At 39.9% G+C, this 20,426-nt stretch overlaps 1 protein-coding gene across 2 annotated transcripts in view; it reads right to left on the reverse strand.

Annotated features, from left to right (window-relative positions):
• Window positions 1-1,464: 1,464 nt before the first annotated feature.
• Window positions 1,465-20,426, reverse strand: part of pax8 (paired box 8) — a 31,958-nt gene continuing 12,996 nt past the window's right edge. For both annotated transcript variants that reach the window (XM_057818945.1, XM_057818944.1), the window contains 6 exons: window positions 16,552-16,727; window positions 16,337-16,457; window positions 15,979-16,218; window positions 9,484-9,585; window positions 8,581-8,667; window positions 1,465-2,139 (listed from right to left, as the gene is read on the reverse strand). In XM_057818945.1, coding sequence (XP_057674928.1) covers window positions 2,069-2,139; window positions 8,581-8,667; window positions 9,484-9,585; window positions 15,979-16,218; window positions 16,337-16,457; window positions 16,552-16,727 — 797 coding nt within the window. In that variant the 3' untranslated portion in view covers window positions 1,465-2,068. The remainder of the gene's footprint in view (window positions 2,140-8,580; window positions 8,668-9,483; window positions 9,586-15,978; window positions 16,219-16,336; window positions 16,458-16,551; window positions 16,728-20,426) is intronic.

Genomic DNA, 20,426 nt, shown 5'->3' on the forward strand with positions numbered 1-20,426 from the left:
TCTGCTTTAGGTCATGCCACAGCATCTCAATGGGGTTCAAGTCTGGACTTTGACTTGGCCACTCCAGAACGTGTATTTTGTTCTTCTGAAACCATTCTGAAGTTGATTTACTTCTGTGTTTTGGATCATTGTCTTGTTGCAGCATCCATCCTCTTTTTAGCTTCAACTGTCTGACAGACGGCCTCAGGTTTTCCTGCAAAACATCCTTATGATTAAAAAAAAATAATAATTCTTCCATTAATGATTGCAAGTTGTCCAGGCCCTGAGGAAGCAAAACAGTCCGAAATCATGATGGTCCCTCCACCATGCTTTACGGTGGGGATGAGGTGTTCATGTTGGTGAGCATTTCCATTTTTCCTCCACATATGACGCTGTGGGTTACCTTCTAACAATTCAACTTTGGTTTCATCAGTCCACAAAATATTTTGCCAAAACATCTGTGGAGTGTCCAAGTGCCTTTTTCCGAACATTAAACAAGCAACAATGTTTTTTTTTGACAGCAGTGCATTCCTCCATGGGGTCCTCCCATGAACACCATTCTTGGCCATAGTTTTACATATAGTTGATGTGTGCACAGAGATATTGGACTGTGCCAGTGATTTCTCTAAGTCTTAGCAGACACCCTAGGGTTCTTTTTTTTTTTAAAAAACCTCTCTGAGTATTCTGCGCTGAACTCTTGGCGTCATCTTTGGTGGACAGCCACTCCTTGGGAGAGAAGCAACCGTGCCAAACTCTCTCCATTTGTAGACAACTCCTCGACTGTCGATTGATGAACATCCAGACTTTTAGAGATGGTTTTGTTTCCTTTACCAGCTTTATACAAATCAACAATCCTTGATTGCAGGTCTTCAGACAGCTCTTTTGACCGAGCCATGATGCACATCAGACAATGCTTCTCATCAAGACAATTCTTATCAGGTGTGTGTTTTATAGTGTGCAGGGCAGCTTTAAGCAACTCATCAGTGATTGGGCATACACTTGACTTAAATTGTTTGGTAAAAATTGGTTTCAATTGCTGTTTAAGTCTACTTTGGCAGAGGGTTCACCTATTTATTTTTCCCCCTTCTGTCATTGTTTGCATTCTAACCTCATTAAAATATGAAAACCTATAAATGTTTGGGTGGTTTTAGTAAAAGCGGACACTGTTTTTACGTCTGTGTGATTTTGACAAAGATCAGATCACATTTGATGGGGATTTTATGCAGAAATAAGAGAAATTCCAAACGCTTCAGATACTTTTTCATACCACTGTATGCATGATATAATAGTGGATTTATAATAGGACCAGATAAAGTTACTTAATTTACCGCTACTACTTTCATGACAATAATAACAACAACATATTTTTGTTTAAATATCACAAGTCACGAAAATAAATATGATACATATACAAATAGCGTATGACATTTTAGAAAGTCACTTGCATTGAACACACAATGAAGCTTATCTTTGTCATGCTTTAATTAAAAATAATTCTTTAGAAACTCCCTATTTACAGTACATCTGCAATAATATTAATAACAGTATATAGGAATAAAAAATAGTCACAATTCTTTCCAACTTGAGAACAAACTAATCGTGTGTCCTGAAGTCTGTTTGTACTTTTTGTCATCAAATCAACACCCAGCCCCGGTAAGTCATTATTTACTGTACAATATGTACATCATGTAGACAAATAGAGGGACTTTCCCCCCATAACTTATTTGCAAGCAGACAAATCGGAATGAAAAGATTCTCCATTTAAAGGAGCATTGTAAACCAACAAGAAATAATGACAAAAATCAAGCATAGCTCATTATAAAGATGTTGCATATCCTTCGTCAGGTGTGCGAGAAAACAAGTCTTTGGCCAAAAAACAGCGAAAAGTACTGAAAAAGATGCACCGCGTGACCCGTAAGGCTGCAGATGTGTAAACGTGCTCGAGTCTGAGTTACCCTGGGCCGCTTGGATTGGGAATGACAACTAAATAATTGACAACAACTACAAAATAGGTTGCTGGTTTACTGCAGATTCATCAAAAATTCCATTCAGGTTCTATTCTGGCTTGGGAAGTCCGTCCTGCGGGAGATTAGAGGTGGTCATAGGCGGCCGTTGAAGGGGGAGCGCTGCGAGAGGCTGTGCTGTAATAGTAGGGGGAACCTGAGAAGGTGTACACATACAACATGTTGGTTACTATTGATTTTTGTACACATCCTATATTATCAGCAAATTGAGAATTCTGTTTGAGGACCAAAATGGTCATCTTTATGGATATAGTCTTCATATAGTACATAGCCTTGGACAGAACTAGTAGGATTTCCTACAAAAAGTCATTAGTCATTAGTACAGCATCACATTGTTGTCTTGAAACGAGTTGTATTTTTCAATAATGACTGCTATGAAAATGATATACTCCATCCAACCCCCTAACTGCTTTGAACTACCTGCATTGTTCCTGCGCACGGTGCATGCAGCAGGCACAAATGATCTCATGCGGCAAAAACAAATACAGTGGAACCTCTACATACTAATTTCATTTGTTCCAGGACCTTGTTTGTAAGTCGAAATGGTCGTATAGTGGTACCTCTACTTGTGAATTCTCCATGTATGGAATTTTAAGGTTAAGACCAGTGTTGTTAATAATGGCGTTAGAGCATAATGGCATTACCACCGGTGTTATTTTCGTCTGTAGTGAGTAATATAGGGTGACCAAACGTCCTCTTTTGCCCGGACAAGTCCTCTTTTCACGTCCCCTCTGTAGCGTCCGGTCGGGTTTCATAAATGTATGAAAATGTCCGGTTTTCATGATTTTTCACAGGACCAATTTGAAGAGAATCCCTCCGGTTGCTGGGGGGCAGCGCCTGCCTGCCTTGACGTGGCTCCTACTAGTAGGGGAAGAAGGAATAGTTTTTCTTTTTGTTTTTTATTGGCAGTTTACCCCTTGTATCATGGGGCATTACCTCCATCTACTGGGTTGACGGTTTGGCAAAAGATCAGCTAGTTACAGACTACAATAAGGAGTAGTTCTAAGAGACGTTTCTGCTGTTGTAATTGATGGTAAATGGTGTTATACTTATATAGCGCTTTTCCACCTTTCAAGGCGCTCAAAGCGCTTTACACTACATTGCTAACTACCTACTGGTGATGCAGCACCAGGAGCAATTTATAAAAATGTTTAGTTGACACATAGCCTACTGTGTGTGTGTATTGACTGGACTACATTTCCATGGGTCTGCATTATATTATTATTATTATTTTATTATTTAAAAAAAATTTTTTGTGTGTTTTTATTGTTTGATTATTTTTAGGAAGAATAAAGCCTGTTGAGTAACCTACAACCTGTTGAGTAAAAAATGTTCCATATAGTATATAATATATATACTATATGGCAATATACTGCATACATACATATATTTTTATAAAACTGAATTTTTCTATCCAGACAGAGGAGGCACACTTTAAATGTATTAAAGTGATATAAGCATCTTTGAGTGAACTTCGAGTATCACGAGGCCAGGCCGAATGTTCATCTTTTTTGGAAATCAAAATATGGTCAACCTAGAGTAATATGTAATAGTAATAGAGTAAAATTACTTTTCCCGTCTTTGCTATGCTGTTACCGTTACTGCAAATGTGAAGCCGTGTGTTACTACAATTTGGTCGAAGGACGAGAGATGTCAGAGAGACATGGAGAGAGCAGAGCGGGAGAAGGGAGGATGAAAAGGAGGTTGTAACGCCATTGCAAACACAATGCTAGGTGGCTTGAAGCGTTAGCATACCATCAGCATTTAGCGTGGTGAGCGTCATGTTAAATGCTTGGTAAATTTTTTATATATAATTATAGACGTTCAGATGGGTACAATTAATTGAAAATAATGGACTGTTGTCCTGTTCAGTATGCATTATCATCACCAAGTGGGCATTGGCAACTTTTCATGAATGATGTATCCATAATCCGTTAGTGATTTTTTTTTTTCCAAATCAAAACAATTAGAGCAGGGGGTCAACAACCCGTGATTCTAGAGCCACATGCGGCTCTTTAGCGCTGCCCTAGTGGCTCTCTGGAGCTTTTCTAAAAATGTTTGAAAATGGAAAAAGATGGGGGAGGAAAATATATTATTGTTTTAACATGGTTTCTGTAGGAGGGCAAGCATGATTCTAATTCATTAATATTGCAATTGAGTTAAACTTGAGGTGGCATCGTACAACAGTGTAGTCGCGTGGCGCTTCATTCTCTGCACACTGCAAATCTATAACGTCTCAATCAGATTCTTTTTCTTAAATCTAGTCAAATAGTTTTTTTCCATCTGTTTTTGAGAGTAAAAGACTAATTAACAGATTAATGTGTCAGATTATTCCACTTACCATAAGTAAATATTACTATTTGATCTTATTAAGCCCATACATCTAACATACATCTGGTCATTTTTCACGTAAATCAAGAAAAAATTGCTTTCAAATAATGTTTTGAGCAATATCCATTCTTGAATCAAGAACAAGCTTTTTTTTTAAAGATTAAATATACTAATGTATTGGTTAAAATAAGTGTTAATCTTATTTTCATGGAGTTATTTTTCTTATTTCAAGAAATCTAAGTGAGTGAGTCTAAGTGGGAAAATTTACTTGAAGCACAGTCAGATAATTTACTTATTTCTGGTAAGATTTACACAAAAAAACAAGGGAATTTACCTAGTTTTAAGGAGAAGGTGTTTTTGCAGTGTATAGGAGGCACTGCAGGGAAAACAAAAATGTAATCATGGAGGCTCATTATGTATTTGTAGACAACTTAGTTGGCTAATATTGATACATAGAGCATGTGTTGACTTTATTATAAGGCCTATATAAGGCTTTTAATTGTTTGCGGCTCCAGACATGTTTTTTTTAGTGTTGCACCGATACCATTTTTTGGCCCCGATACCGATACCTGGCTGTGCAGTATCGGCCGATACCGATACCATACCGATACCACCCCGTTTATATATATATATATATATATATAATTTTTCCCCCCCCAAAGAGCTACATAATTGGATGTGAAATCATTGCTATCAAGGCTTTGTCAGGCTGTTGCTTACCTTTGCAAGATAGGAAAAAGACTAGTACAAAGTATAATACTAGCCCAACAGTAAGAAAGTAAAAATAAGTTCATAATAATAACTTTATAACTTTTTTTAAACCTCTCAAAGGCCAAACAGTGCAACTTTCATGAAATTATTGTCACATTCTGCTGCTGGTTAGATGTGTTTTGTTGCTGGGCTGTTAGTGGGGGCGTTCCTGACGTCGCACCTGAATCCAATGCGGGCTCATCAACGCAGTATTTAAGCACGGGTGAGCTCAGAGAAGGCTGCCGAGATATTTGCTTTGCTGATCGCCATTTGACATCTCGTACTATAGTCTCGCTACATTTGCTTGTTACGCCCCTGCATTGGGTTTTTTCTGTTAGTGTGCTGTACTCGTTTGTAACCTCTACCCTGTGCAAGTATTTGAGTGTTTTTATTTTGGCTTTTTGGTTCGCTGCCTATCGTCTTAGTTAACCTTCGAGTTTGTAGTATTGAGCTCCGTCGACCTGCTGTCACGGACTCCTTTTGTTATTTTCTCTTTGCAATCAAACCCTTGTACGTATCCCCCCGCTTGTTGTCCGCTTCGAGGTCCAACCTTGTTTCCGCATTTGCGGACGCTAACACTTATAAGTAATAATAATTGACCACAGCATCCCGTCTCTCTATTAGCCTCCTTTTTTCGGGAGGGGGGGTCCCTTATTTCTATTTCTGAAAGGTGGCAACCCTACTTTGGAAACAGTTCCCAAATTACTGCAGCATTTCTTTAAGTAAAAGACAAAGTAAAGATGACGTAGTAAACTGACCAGAGATTGTTGCACCTGTCCAGCGCCCTTCCTCTGGATAGCAGTCCTGCTCTTGCAGGCTCAAACTCGTAGTGTTCGTTCACGTTTCGTCTTCAAGTGTTTTATCAGGTTCGAGGTATTGAAACTGGCCGATTTAACTCCACATCTCGAAACTTTCAGGCTGCAAATCTTGCATGCAGCCATTGATTTTAATTGACGGGATTTCTAATTTGAAATATTTCCCGATCGCCACCATGTCGGCGCCGACAAGGCCGTGGCTACTGGCCCGTTCTCATTGGTCTGGAGCAGGCCAATAGCGATAGCTGCTTGGTGTTCACGTGTCATCACACAACACAGAGACAAAGTGTAGTGAGCGCCAGGAGAAAAAAAAGGCTGCGGTCAAATGTTATAATAATGGACCGGTAAATGGTATCGGCACCGTCTTTGTTGGTACTCGCCGATACCGATACCACCATTTTGGGCCGGATCAGCACCCCCTGCCGATACTAGTATCGGTATCGGTGCATCTTTAGTTTTTTTGGGTCAAATATGGTTCTTTCAAGATTTTGGGGTGCCGACCCCTGAACTAGAGCAAAGATAGAAGAGGGAAGAGATTAAAGCCTCACCTGCAACTTAAAAAAATATCTATATTTATTAGGGGTGTGACGGTACACACAAGTCACGGTTCAGTAAAGTTGGAAAAAGTTTGTATACCATTAAACTCTTATATACAGTGGTATGGAAAAGCATCTAAACCTTTTGGAATTTCTCACATTTCTGCATTAAAATCACCATCAAATGTGATCTGATCTTTGTTAAAATCACACAGATGTAAAAACTGCATTAACTAAAACCACCCAAACATTTATAGGTTTTCATATTTTAATGAGAATAGCATGCAAACAAATACAGAAGGGAGAAAAAATAAGTAAGTGAATCCTCTGCCTAAGGAGACTTAAAGATCAATTGAAGCCAAGTTTTACCAAATAATTTAAGTCAGGTGTGTGCCCAATTACTGGTGAGTGGTTTAAAGCTGCCCTCCCCATTATAAACACATACCAGGTAAGAATTGTCTTGATGAGAAGCACTGTCTGATACGCATCATGGCTCGGTCAAAAGAGCTGTCTGAAGACCTGCGATCAAAGATTGTTGATTTGTATGAAGCTGGGAAAGGATACAAAACCATCTCTTAAAGTCTGGATGTTCATCAATCGACAGTCAGAGAAGATGTCTACAAATGGAGCGAGTTTGGCACGTTTGCTTCTCTCCCAAGGAGTGGCCATCCACCAAAGATGACACCAAGAGTTCAGCGCAGAATCCTCGAGGAGGTAAAAAAGAACCCTACAGTGTCTGCTAAAGACTTACAGAAATCACTGGCACACTCCAATATCTCTGTGCACACATCAACTATATGTAAAACTATGGCCAAGAATGGTGTTCATGGGAGGACTCCACGGAGGAAGCCACTATTGTCTAAAAAAACATTGTTGCTTGTTTAATGTTTGCAAAAAGGCACTTGGACACTCCACAGAGGTTTTGGCAAAATATTTCGTGGACTGATGAAACCAAAGTTGAATTGTTTGGGAGTAACCACAACACCATGTGGGGAGGAAAAATGGAACAGCTCATCAACATCAAAACCTCATACCCACCATGAAGCATGGTGGAGGGAGCATCATGATTTGGGGCTGTTTTGCTTCCTCAGGGCCTGGACAACTTGTAATCATTAATGGAAGAATGAATTCAAAAGTTTATCAGGATGTTTTGCCTGAAAGCCTGAGGCTGTCTGTCAGACAGTTGAAGCTAAAAAGAGGATGGATGCGGCAACAAGACAATCATCCAAAACACAGAAGCAAATCAACTTCAGAATGATTTCAGAAGAACAAAATGCACGTTCTGGAGTCAAAGTCCAGACTTGAACCCCATTGAGATGCTGCGGCATGACCTAAAGACAGCGGTTCATGCCAGACATCCCAGGAATCTTACTGAACTACAGCACTTTTGTGGAGGAGAATGGACCAAGATTAGTCCTGATCAATGTGCCAGACTGATCTGCAGCTACAGGAAGTGTCTGGTTGAAGTTATTGCTGCTAAAGGGGGTGGATTGGGGGGGGGGGGGGTGCACAAAATATTAAATGTGATGGTTCACTTGTTTTTCCCCCTTCTGTCATAGTTTGCATGCTATTCCCATTAAAATATGAAAACCTATAAATTTTTGGGTGGTTTTAGTTAATGCAGACACTGTTTTTTCATATGTGTGATTTTGACAAAGATCAGATCACGTTTGATGATGATTTTATGCTGAAATGTGACAAATTCCAAAAGGTTCAGATACTTTTTCATACCACTGTAGGTGAAAATTTTTAAAAATGTAAAAAGGCTGACCTATGTTTTTTCTTTTTAGAATAAAAAGGACAGTTCAATTCAGTCAGTTACTATAAACATATTTGATGTGAAAGATGTTATAGAATGGATCATGTAATAACGTGTAGAACAATAAAAGTAACATCAGTTACTTTGCTAAGTAACTAATTACTCTCACATTGAGGTAACTGAGTTACTAACTGAATTACTTTTTGGGAGAAGTAATTTGTAACTAATTAATTACTTTTTCAAAGTAAGATTAACAACACCTAGCGATGACCACATGCCTGGCGTGCAGTGCGCCTAAGCTGACTTTTTGCACCTTGGACTGGCTGCCACAATTCAAATCCAAGCCTACTTTTTAAGCAGCTAATCACGTAGCCAGTGTCACTCACCCAGTATGCTGGAGTTTGTGAACCTCCAGGCTTCGCTGTAGGAGGCGTAGGGCGAGTGGCTGTACGACTGAGAGGGGTACTCGGCACCTGGGGTGTGGTTAAAAAAAAAAAAAAAAAAAACGTTACAAGATTACCTTTTTTTTTGTAATGCCACAAGATCATCTATATTTGTGTGATGTGTATGCACCGCTTAGCTCATCATTCACCAGCAGTTTAGCTGAGCCTGTAAACCATTAATCTACAGTGCAGGCAGAGGCCCAAATCCCTCGAACCCAGTGGTGCGTGCCCGTTGCCCTCCAGCCTCCTCTTCTTGCACTTCCTGCTTCAGCCTCCCTCCTTCCTCTTCTTCTCTCTCTCTTTTTTAACATTCCAATATCTAATTGGTAATTACGTTGGTGGAATGAATCCTTATGAATCCCCACCTCCAGCTCCTCCAGTCCGAACCTTGCCAATGCACCCCCCACACGCTACGAGGTAATTGTGTATCAACGCTCCCTCACAGCGAGCCCACCAGAAAAATAATAAATCAGACCCTCTCATTTCGCGCTTCGAAGGGCAGACTTCAAATAAAATAATAAAAAAAGAGAACGACACACATGCACACATACCCCCATAGTGGCATCCTGACACACACACATTCACAAAGACCACCCTCCTGGGCCCCCTGGTTCCCATGGCGATGTGTGGTCAGAGGTGTTTAGCTGGGTGGGGGTAGTGGGCAGCAGGGTGGAACCCCCCAAGCCTGTCTTGTACCCCCTGGGCCCTTGTATACACACACACACACACACACACGCACTGTTCAAGTCAACTCATTATCTACAGTCAAGCCTCCGTTACTCCCCGCCAGACTGATGTTTTCCTTTCATGCGACTTTTTGTGCAGTGCAACAAATGCAACTCGTACCCGCAACCACGCCGGCGATGGCTGACGAGGAGTATCCTGACTGGGCCGGCGACGGGATGTGAGGCGGGTAACCCGGCAGGGTGGAGCTCACCATATCTCGCCCTGAGAAGCACCCATAAGATGACACGTTAAGTTTTGTTGGTAATCCACTCACTGAAAATAAAATGAAGTACAAAAGCACATTCAAAACCTAATGCAATAAAAACGCTGAATTTTGACAATTTACCTCAGTCATTGATTAGATCATATAATATTTTTTCAAGCGTCTCCATACAACTTCTGTAGTGTGATTTGTGACCCGAATTTAACTCATTCATTTACAACCATTTTCAGACCAATCAACCTCATTGTCGCCATTTTAGAGAATGTTGAATCATTTTTAAGGACAGTTTTAAAAAATGCATTCTGTGAATACTGTATATATTCGTTGTAAAAAGTAATAAGATTTTTAAATTATACAGTACTTTTTTACAAGGGCGTTGGTTTGCATATGGACGGAAGGGACATAACACTACCAAGTTGTCAGGATGCTCAAATCGTCCCCGCCAACTTTTAAGCAACCTTATTTACATTACATAATGACATTTGTATAGGTCATTTAGCATATGTTGTAAGGATAGAATAGACCCTCCTATTATTAAGTGAATTACTTTCATCATGTTTAGATTTACATTAACCCCTTTTTCACTTGCTGAATGTGCCAGTCCATTTTTTCCCCCTCAAGCGCATGTTTGATTGGCTGATGACTTGATCCCCCCGCAAATACAATATGCGGCCTCCTTCGCCTCCTTCGAAGACAAGGGATATGAGAAGTTTTTTGGTAACACTTTACAATAAGGGTCCCTTAATTAACATTAGTTAATGCATTTTTAGACAATAACTCATGTTTAAGTAATATGACAATAATTCATTTAATCCCTTATCTAACATTTATTAATATATTAATTAACATGAGTTAATGCATTATTGCATTTTAAGACAATAACTAATGTTTAAGTAACATTACAATAATTAATATAATTGCTAATCCAACATTTATCAATATATTAATTAACATGAGTTAATGCATTAGTTAATGCATTAGTTAATGCATAACTAGACTGTAACTAATAGTTTGGGAAACTAAAAAAAAAATATAGGCCCATATAGGGTTAGGGTTTAGGGTTATGGTTTGTTAACTTTAAGCATTTATAATTTCTTAGTTAAGGGACACATGTGCTACACTTTACAATAAGGGTGCATTTATAATTTCTTAGTTAAGGGACACATGTGCTACACTTTACAATAAGGGTCCAAAAAGCATTCAGTAATGGTTAATAAAGGTTAAGAGGAAGGAACTTAAGCATTTATAATTTCTTAGTTAAGGGATGCGTGTGTTACACTTTACAATAAGGGTCCAAAAAACATTCAGTAATGGTTAATTAAGGTTAAGTAATACTTAAGAGTAAAGATACACGATAATATCGGTCACCGATAATTATCGGCCGATAATGGCAATTATGACGTCACACAGATAATCCAGATAATAAAAAAATTCAACCGATAATGCAATCCGATAATTATATACTTGATTTTGCCTCCAAATGTGCTCAACCAAAGAATTCAGCACGCCGCCTCCTCAACCCCTCCCCTCTCTGAAGCCCCTGAGGGAGGAGGGGTTGAGGAGGCGGAGTTACAAGACAAGAAGTAGTTGAATATTATGGCGGCTGTTACTAAAAAAACGACGCTCTCGCCATCTGCGAAACATGTACCGTACAAGTTCCACGAGGCAGAAAGAACGCGTCCTCATTCAAAACCACTAACCCAGCAGCAATTTAAAACTGCATCACAAAGAATTTTGGAACATATACGAGGCTGCTGCTAGCAGGAATGCTAAACTACAGGGCTTGTGACGATACAGAGTCGGGCTGTTTGGGAATGCAGCCCAAGGCGGGTGGTAAATTCCGACGGAGCCCGCCGCTTTGGCCAGTCCGGCAGGCCGCCGCCGCCTCGCCATAGGCGGGGCGGGCCGAGCCCGGTTCCCCGGCCTCTGGACCTCCGGCGAACACCCCGGTTTATCGAGCGTTCCCCCACGGTGTGCGAGCAGAGCCAGGACCCGAATACGCCACGGCGAACCGGCCGGGGTGGGCGGGCGGATTATCTGGTACGAATGTAGCTGCCGCCGAGACGAGACAGTTTTTTTTTTACCTTAATGACAAGAGAACCAAAGCCCTGGATAAAAGAAATAATGCAGTTTATACGACCACCATTCTTCATGAAAAAGTGATGTCCGGTAAGCAAGCTTATCATGACGGCACAGTGGTTATAAGATAATTTAAACATGGAGAAAACGAAGTCAGCCAGTCAATAATGCATTCAGAATGTGAAATGACGAGCGGTCAGATGACTTTGTAACGCTGCCTTTTTTTTCGGCTTAATAAACTCAGGCACAAAACAACACGCACACGGATGCGAGCGCCAACTCCGTCCAAATAGTACTGCCGTGTAGCAGTTTAGCTGCTGTAACGCAAATGTCGTGAAAGCCGCAAATGTAAACAAAGCGCGCTGCAGAATGGGTACATGACATCTCGCTCTTTTGAGGTAATCATTTTCACAGTGTGCAACAAAGCATATAACATTAGCAATCACTTTTCAAATTATTTAACTTATTTCTTTGCTCAATTACAGTCACAGTAGATAATCAAATTCTTAAATCAATATTCTGTAGCCACAAATATTATTCAAAATCTTTCCTTCTTCAAGTTTTTTTTTTTTTTTTTTAGGATTAAGTATAATAATGTATTGCTTAAAACAAGGCTGTTAAGATTATTTTCAGCTAGCTATTTTACTTCCAAGAAATCTGAGAGAAATACACTTGAACTTAGTGGTGGCAGATAATTTCACTTATTGCCAATAGATTTACACTTAAAACTGACTAGTTTTAAGGAGGTGTGTTTTGCAGCGGATTAATGTTATATATGTTAGGAATGGCTTACTTTTAAACGCATTTTTGTGCAACTTAGGTATTTACTCTGTAAGTAATTGTTGCCAAAGGTTTACCATTACACAATGTCAGACAATCTGTCATTATTTAGATGTTTGAATTGACGACTTGTTCATACATTGTGTTGAAAAAAAAGAGCAATAAATTATATTTTTGCACAGTAATATTTTCTTTTGTGTATACTTTAAAATTTTACATAAATCTTTTAATAGAATTATCGGCTTGACATTATCGGTTATCGGTTGGAATGAGGAGGAAATTATCGGTTATCGGTATCGGTTGAAAAATGCATTATCGTGCATCACTACTTAAGAGGTACGTTCACGTGAAATAATACCATCCTTAATATTTAACGTAGTAGTGCAAAGTAACGCACACCTTTGCATCTTTAGTAACGGGAACGGCGTTGCAAAGATGAGAAAAGTAATTAATTAGATTACTCAATACTGAAAAAAAATAACGCCATTAGTAACGCCGTTATACTCTAACGCTGTTATTAACAACACTGGTAAAAATGTAACGAATCGGGTTCTAATGTGGCTGATGTGTTTTGCGCGGTGTACCTGAACACACCGCGTGGCTGACTTAACTGAGTGAGAGGGGGACTTTTTACTTTCACTTTGTTCAACTGCGGCAGACAGTAGGCATGTTGTGTTGCACAAGTTCTGAATGGTAAGCCTCACATTTTTCCTTTTTTCGCCACCTGCACTAACATTCTTGGAACCCATGTTGATATCTCTCACAAGAAAATCCACCGTGCGTCCGTCTTGCGAGAAAACAAAGAAACTGCGGCGATGTCATAAATCGTCGTATTTCGAGTATGTCGTCAGATGTAGAAACAGATGACGAGTAAATTTTTACATCGGATGTTGAAAAGATCGTGTGTCGAAGCGATCTCGAGGTACCGCTGTAAACGTATGTTGTACACACACAAATGTTTATAATGTATATACAGTATCATACAAATCATCTTATCATACAAATGAATGAACATAAAATGAAAGTACATATGTCGTCATATGTCGAGACAAATGACGAGACAAATTTTACGTCGGATGTCGAAAGGATCGTATGTCGAGGTACGACTGTAGATCCAATAGCAACCGGATGCCGTATTGTATGGTTGTATGTAGTGTTGCACCGATACCATTTTTTGGTTCCCAATACCAATTTTAAGGCTAGGTTCATACTACAGGTTTTAATGGTAAATGGTAAATTTGCACGAATCTGATTTTTTCGTGTTTTTCCGACTCGAGTCAGGCATTAACTTGACAGTCTGAACGGGACAAGTCGCATAGAGGTGGACCATTTCAAATTCGATCTGAGTCATTTTCGTACGTGGTTCAAATCCGATCTGGGCCACATTTTTTCAGAACGTGACTGGCGGTCTAAACTGTCAAGACTCCCAAATCGGAATTCATGCAGCAATTATGTCAGCAAAGAGCAAGAGGCACAGAGGACGGCAGCCATGTAGGCATTGGCGCCTAGCTTGAACTCTGCAGATGTGGGCTTGACCACAGTCATAAAAAAATAAAATGAAGAAAAGAATAAGCCTTACAATTTTTTATTTTTATTCTGTGCGCCGAATAAGCAATATTTCATTATTGTACATGTATGTTGCTCATACACAAATGTTTTATAATGTATATACTAGGGTTGTTCCGATCATTTTTTTGCTTCCGATCCGATCGTTTTAGTTTGATTATCTGCCGATCCCGATATTTCCCGATCCGATTGCTTTTTTTTGCTCCCGATTCAATTCCAATCATTTCCGATAATTTTTCCCGATCATATACATTTTGACAATGCATTAAGAAAAAAATGAATAAAACTCGGACGAATATATACATTCAACATACAGTACATAAGTACTGTATTTGTTTATTACGACAATAAATCCTCAAGATGGCATTTACATTATTAACATTCTTTCTGTGAGAGGGATCCACGGATAGAAAGACTTGTAATTCTTAAAGGATAAATGTGACTTTGTATATTGTGACTAAATATTGCCATCTAGTGTATTTGTTGAGCTTTCAGTAAATGATACTGTAGCCATTTAACTGTTCTGCCCAAATGCATGATGGGAAGTGCAACCATGACTGTGCGTAGTGGCACCAATTGATATATCTTCTCTGCGTTGGAAAATAACATAGGGTGTTGAGAAAGAGTTGCACTACTACATTTCTTCCCCACATTGCTTCCCACAATATTTCTGATTGTTGAGAGAGGGATTGTAAGGCTTTAGCCAATTAAAAAAAGGTTCCAAAGCCTGCCAAAATTCTCTCTACTCATTTTACGCTGCCTTTTAGCTCTACATATGGGTAAAACTGTGCCATTATAGATTGAGCGCAACAATGCGTGAGTGGGTCGTGCAGCGCATGTGTTAATTGCGTTAAATATTTTAACGTTATTACCGCCATTAACGCGATAAATTTGATAGCCCTACTTTAAGCCAAAACTAAGGACTTTGGATGAAAGACATTTTGTCTGTAAAGTTAAATACAATTAGAAAACGATTTAATTAAAAAAAAAAAGAAAAATAGAAAAAAAATTAAAAAAGGCATGTCCAATATTTTTTTGCCGATTCCGATACTTTGAAAATGATGTGATCGGACATTCATTCTGTGCGCCAAATGAGCAATATTGCACACATGGCCAAGTCGGGGCAAACTGATGCACCCACATCATTTCACTTACACACGTCAAGGCTCATGTGTGTGCGTGTATGCGTTCTATCAGTCCATATAAACTTTGAATATAAGACTAAACGGGGATTATTATTGTCTGTTTGTGTCCTCTTTTTGGAAATCAAAATATGATCACTCTGGAATGATATACAGCTAGCATGTGTAATTTGTTTTGATGCTTCTGCACATGCGGGTCTCTTTGCTGAGCGCATCTCGGACTGCGAATTAGTGCGCATGCGTGATACTTGAACGGTCTCGATGGACAAAGGCAGTCTGAACGGGCACGCAAAAAAAAACAGATATGGCAAAAAATTTGATTTGTGCATTAAGACCTGTAGTATGAACCTAGCCTGACAAACGCAATATGGGTATAGTATTGGGAAGATACTGATACTGAAAAAAAATATGTATAAATTGAAAAGGAAAAAAATTACTGCATACTTACTTGAATGAATCGTAATCACTATCATGGCTTGGTCAGATACTACTTTAAGTCATTGGCTGCCATTACTAGATGCAGGGGTGCCTGCAGAAACCTCTCTTTTGAACCCACAATCTGAGCTAATCTAAATCTAAATAGTTTCCAAGTTTAAATGATATTGCTAGTAAAGACCCTCTCCACTTTTCCTAATTGAAAAACCTTAGCAATTCTGACTGTCAGTGGCAGAGAATGAATTAGAGGTAATTTACACAACTGTATGTTGGTGGCAATCTCTTCTGTTTTGCAAGAAATAACCACAAAATACATTTTATATACTCAAAACCAAATGATAACGAGACGAACTGATATTTGGATGACATCCTGATGGGGATGGATGTTACCTGAGATGATTGACTGGCTGCTGAACTGGCTATACACAGGTGTATGATGGGAGAATGAGTTGAAGGAGTTAGGGAAATGGTTGACAGTGCCACTTCCACAGCTGCTACTTGTAGAAAGAGGTTTCTGGAGTTCCACAAAAGCCAAGTTGGACGGTGCCATGTTTGGCGAGGCGGGGCTAGTGCTGGTAACCTCTGGGGAAATTTCCTGCTTCAGGCAGAGTGGTAGAGACTGGAGTGGTTCTGGGCCAGGGGGTGGTGAAGTGGGAGAATGGAGTAAATGCAAAAACTAAACCATGGAAAACCAAAAGCGCGGTGGATAAATGTGGTTAGGGCATGTGGAGGGAAGGCATCAGCTTACCAGGCACCATGGCGTAGCTTTGATGCGCTGTCAGGTTGCGTCCAATGGCGGAGTTCGATGACGATAGGCCGCTCTTGGCTTCGTCCAAACTGCCGCTGATGAGCGACAGCGGGTACAAAGTCTGAGGGCCAAGGATTAACTATTAGCCGTAGGCACAGAAAAAAATGATCTCTCGGAATTACTAACGACATAATACGTGAAGGTCATGTCCTTACTTGCTCTGCCTTGCTACTGGAGGACGAGCTGCCGAAGGAGTCCGCAGGGTAGTGGGGCCTCTCGAAACCGCAGTCCACATGCTGTGAGAAGTGGTCAATCCGCATGCTTTTCCTAGGGATCCCGCCTCCACCGCTGCCCTGAGAGTCCACGCTATGCCGACAGCTGTCCTGGTCACCTGAAGACCAAAATAACAAGAAGATGATGGTCGTTCCGCTCAGGATTTTGTGAACATACAAGCTGTTGGACTGGTGTCTTATATACAGTATTTCAAAATGGCCATGACAACAAGTTTGGAGGATCCCTCATGAATCCTGGAGTGATACTGGTGAACCTTTATGAAATACCTTACATGCCGGAAAATTTTTGAGATGCCTATATTTGCGTATTTCTATGCATTTTTATTAGAATTTCTTTAGGGACAGAACAGAGTTGAAAAGGTTTTGGTTAGGGATAAAAGAAGCTAAAACAATGAAAAATATTTGCATCACCGGATACAGTATACCTCAAAACGTCAGTTATTTTTCATTTTCTATTTTCTAACTAATCCTGCATAACCTTATTATTCGATAGAGAGGACTTCCTTGTGCCTGTTTCACTGAAGACCCTAAATTGTCTATTGGTGTGAATGTGACTAAATGCTTGTTGTGTTTCTGTGTTGCTCTGGGACCAAGCCTTGATGTACGTATGCATGTACAGTGGTATGAAAAAGTAACTGAACCTTTTGGAATTTCTCACATTTCTGCATTAAATCACCATCAAATGTGATCTGATCTTTGTCAAAATCCCACAGATGAAATAACAGTGTCTGCTTTAACTAAAACCACCCGAACATTTATAGGTTTTCATATTTTGATGAGGATAGCATGCAAACAATGACAGAACAGAGAAAAATAAGTAAGTGAACCATCTGCCTAAGAACACTTAAAGAGCAATTGAAACCAATTTTTACCAAACAATTTAAGTCAGGTGTGTGCCAAATCACTGAGTAGGGATGGGAATTGATAGGATTTTTACAATTCCGATTCCATTATCGATATTGCTTAACGATTCGATTCTTTATCGATTCTCTTATCGGTTCTAATTTGGGGAAAAAGAAGAACAAACATTTTGATTAGCATCGAGTTTGTTTAATCAGAAGTCACAACCTTACAAACTCACAACGAGGTCAAAAGAGGCCCAAAGCCTCAATGTTAACTGTGGCAATAAGTGGCAAATACACAAGAATGTGTAACATTTTACCGAAACTTTTTTCTAATAGAAATGAAAGAATATTGGTATATAGTGGCATATATGTTGTTGTTCTGCCTTTGGCAAGAAAGTGTATAATTTACCATTATATTCAAATGCATGCCTTTGAGTTTTTATGGTGCTTTCACGCTCAAGTGGGGGTGCCCTTGCGCTTCTTCACGCGAAGAAGAAAGCGCTTACACGCAAAGAAGAAATGCCGCATCCAAGCGAGTGAGCGAGTTAGTGAGAGAAGAAAACACTGCTACGAGCCTACATTCTTTGTTTTTGTTCATGTTTGTAAAATATCTACAGAGGCAACGCCTGTATGTATCATCTTTTGTGTCGTTGTTGTGTGTTTCCACTCGCGATCGGACACTTAAACCCAGTTGTGTAGTGGTTTGAAAGATGTGCTAATGCTAGCGAACGCATGCTAACCGTTTATTATTACTGTATTAGCAGCTAATCATCGCTGATTTACGTTGATGCAAACCTGTTTGTTATTGGGGACGAAATTGATTTAATTTCTATTTTTAGTTTCACTCTTCAAATGATGGTTGAATAAAGTCAGCAAATTATACCAACGTCTTCTGCATCGTCATTTGGGAGTTTAGCTAGCTGTATAGCCAGGACTGAGCCCTAGCCTCTCTGTAAGGACAGTGCAGTCGTATTCCCTCCCGATACAGTTATCTCGACCTTGCAATGACTGCAAGTTGCTTTGTTGTAATTTTTCCTCGTGAAGTGAAGACACACTTTCGAGCGTTTGAACCTACGTGCTGTCATTGTTATGTTTACGGCTGCAATGCTCGTGCTAAATCATCGTAACCTTTCATTTTCACCCTCTTTCCTGGTGAAGTGTAGCCAAACTTTGGAGCGAGTGGTTCTTGGCGCCATGCTAGCTTAATGCGTCTGGACAACAAGACACGTCACGTCACGACGCAATACGTGTCTTTAGGAATCGTTAAGGCTTTTTCATTGTGATGTCGAGGCCTCGAAACACTAGGAACCGGTTCGGAATTGGAATCGGATTTTGATTCCCATCCCTATCACTGGTGGTTTAAAACTGCCCTGCCCTTTATAAAACACACACCTGGTAAGAAATGTCTTGATGAGAAGCATTATCCAATGTCATCATCATCGGTATCATTGACAGTTACAAGATGTGATATGATGAATCCGGAGAAAGAAAGAACCGAAGAAGGACAAGGGCTGACGGGAGAGGCGTATGCTTATCAAGTCCCTTCCCCTGCAGCCAAGGACGCACAATCACTACATGGTAGTGTAGGCATTGTATATTGCATTAAATGAGCAGCTTTTGTTTGTTTGTTTGTCTTCACATGAATTTTCTTCCCAAAAGTTATTGAAGGTGTTGGCCGGACATGGGAGTTGGTTTGATGTAGGTCGCATTGTTGAAAAAAATTTGTTCATTGAACTCAGCGACCAGTTCAGCAACTCCATTGTATACAGATGTTACAGTTCAGATCAGGGGGCAGAATGCACATATTAGCAATGTTGTGACTTTTATCTTTGTCCCTGACATTCCTATCATTTATTTGTTGTGGGAACACTATGTTGTGTCTGTGTGTGTGGCAGAAGTGTTATAGTGTGGAGAAAAATCATGATAGCGACTCAAAATACTGTCCTTGTATGTCCTTTTGAAGGCGGCCAGTTATCCTATGCTGGTCAGTGCTGGGTCAATGGAATTCCAGAGGCGAGCTCCAATGTTAGTAACCGAAAATGATTTTAAGGTAGTTCTAACTTTGCGATAAGTAAACAACCTGCTCCCTCTCAAGTCATAATGGGATTCCCTCACTTGGAATCGAATCTGTAGGTTAGAAGGGAGACAATTTGAGTGGGCCTTGTACATCATCTGAACAGTTTTGAAGTGTATCAAATCATAAAATTTTAAAAGCTTGGATTTGATGTGAATCATGGCTCAGTCAAAAGAGCTGTCTGAAGACCAGCGATCAAGGATTGTTGATTTGTATAAAGCTGGGAAAGGATACAAAACCATCTCTAAAAGTCTGGATGTCCAACAATCGACAAAGAAGTTGTCTACTAATGGAGAGAGTTTGGCACTGTTGCTTCTCTCCCAAGGAGTGGCCGTCAACCATAGATGACACCAAGAGTTCAGCGCAGAATACTAAGAGAGGTAAAAGAAAACCCTAGAGTGTCTGCTAAAGACTTACAGAAATCAGTGGCACAGTCCAATATCTCTGTGCACACATCAACTATATGTAAAACTATGGCCAAGAATGGTGTTCATGGGAGGAATCCACAGAGAAAGCCACTGCTGTCTTAAAAAGAAACATTGTTGCTCGTTTAATGTTCGCAAAAAGGCACCTAGACACTCAACAGACGTTTTGGCAAAATATTTTGTGGACTGATGAAACCAAAGTTGAAATTTTTGGGAGTAACACACAATGTCATGTGTGGAGGGAAAATGGAACAGCTCATCAACATCAACACCTCATCCCCACCGTGAATCAAGGTGGAGGGAGTATCATGATTTGGGGCTGTTTTGCTGCCCCAGGGCCTGAACAACTTGCAATCATTAATGGAAGAATGAATTCAAAAGTTTATCAGGATGTTTTGTAGGAAAACCTGAGGCCGTCTGTCAGACAGTTGAAGCTAAAAAGAGGATGGATGC

This window comes from Corythoichthys intestinalis, chromosome 17 (genome assembly GCF_030265065.1).
Source record: "Corythoichthys intestinalis isolate RoL2023-P3 chromosome 17, ASM3026506v1, whole genome shotgun sequence".
Classification (NCBI taxonomy): domain Eukaryota; kingdom Metazoa; phylum Chordata; class Actinopteri; order Syngnathiformes; family Syngnathidae; genus Corythoichthys; species Corythoichthys intestinalis.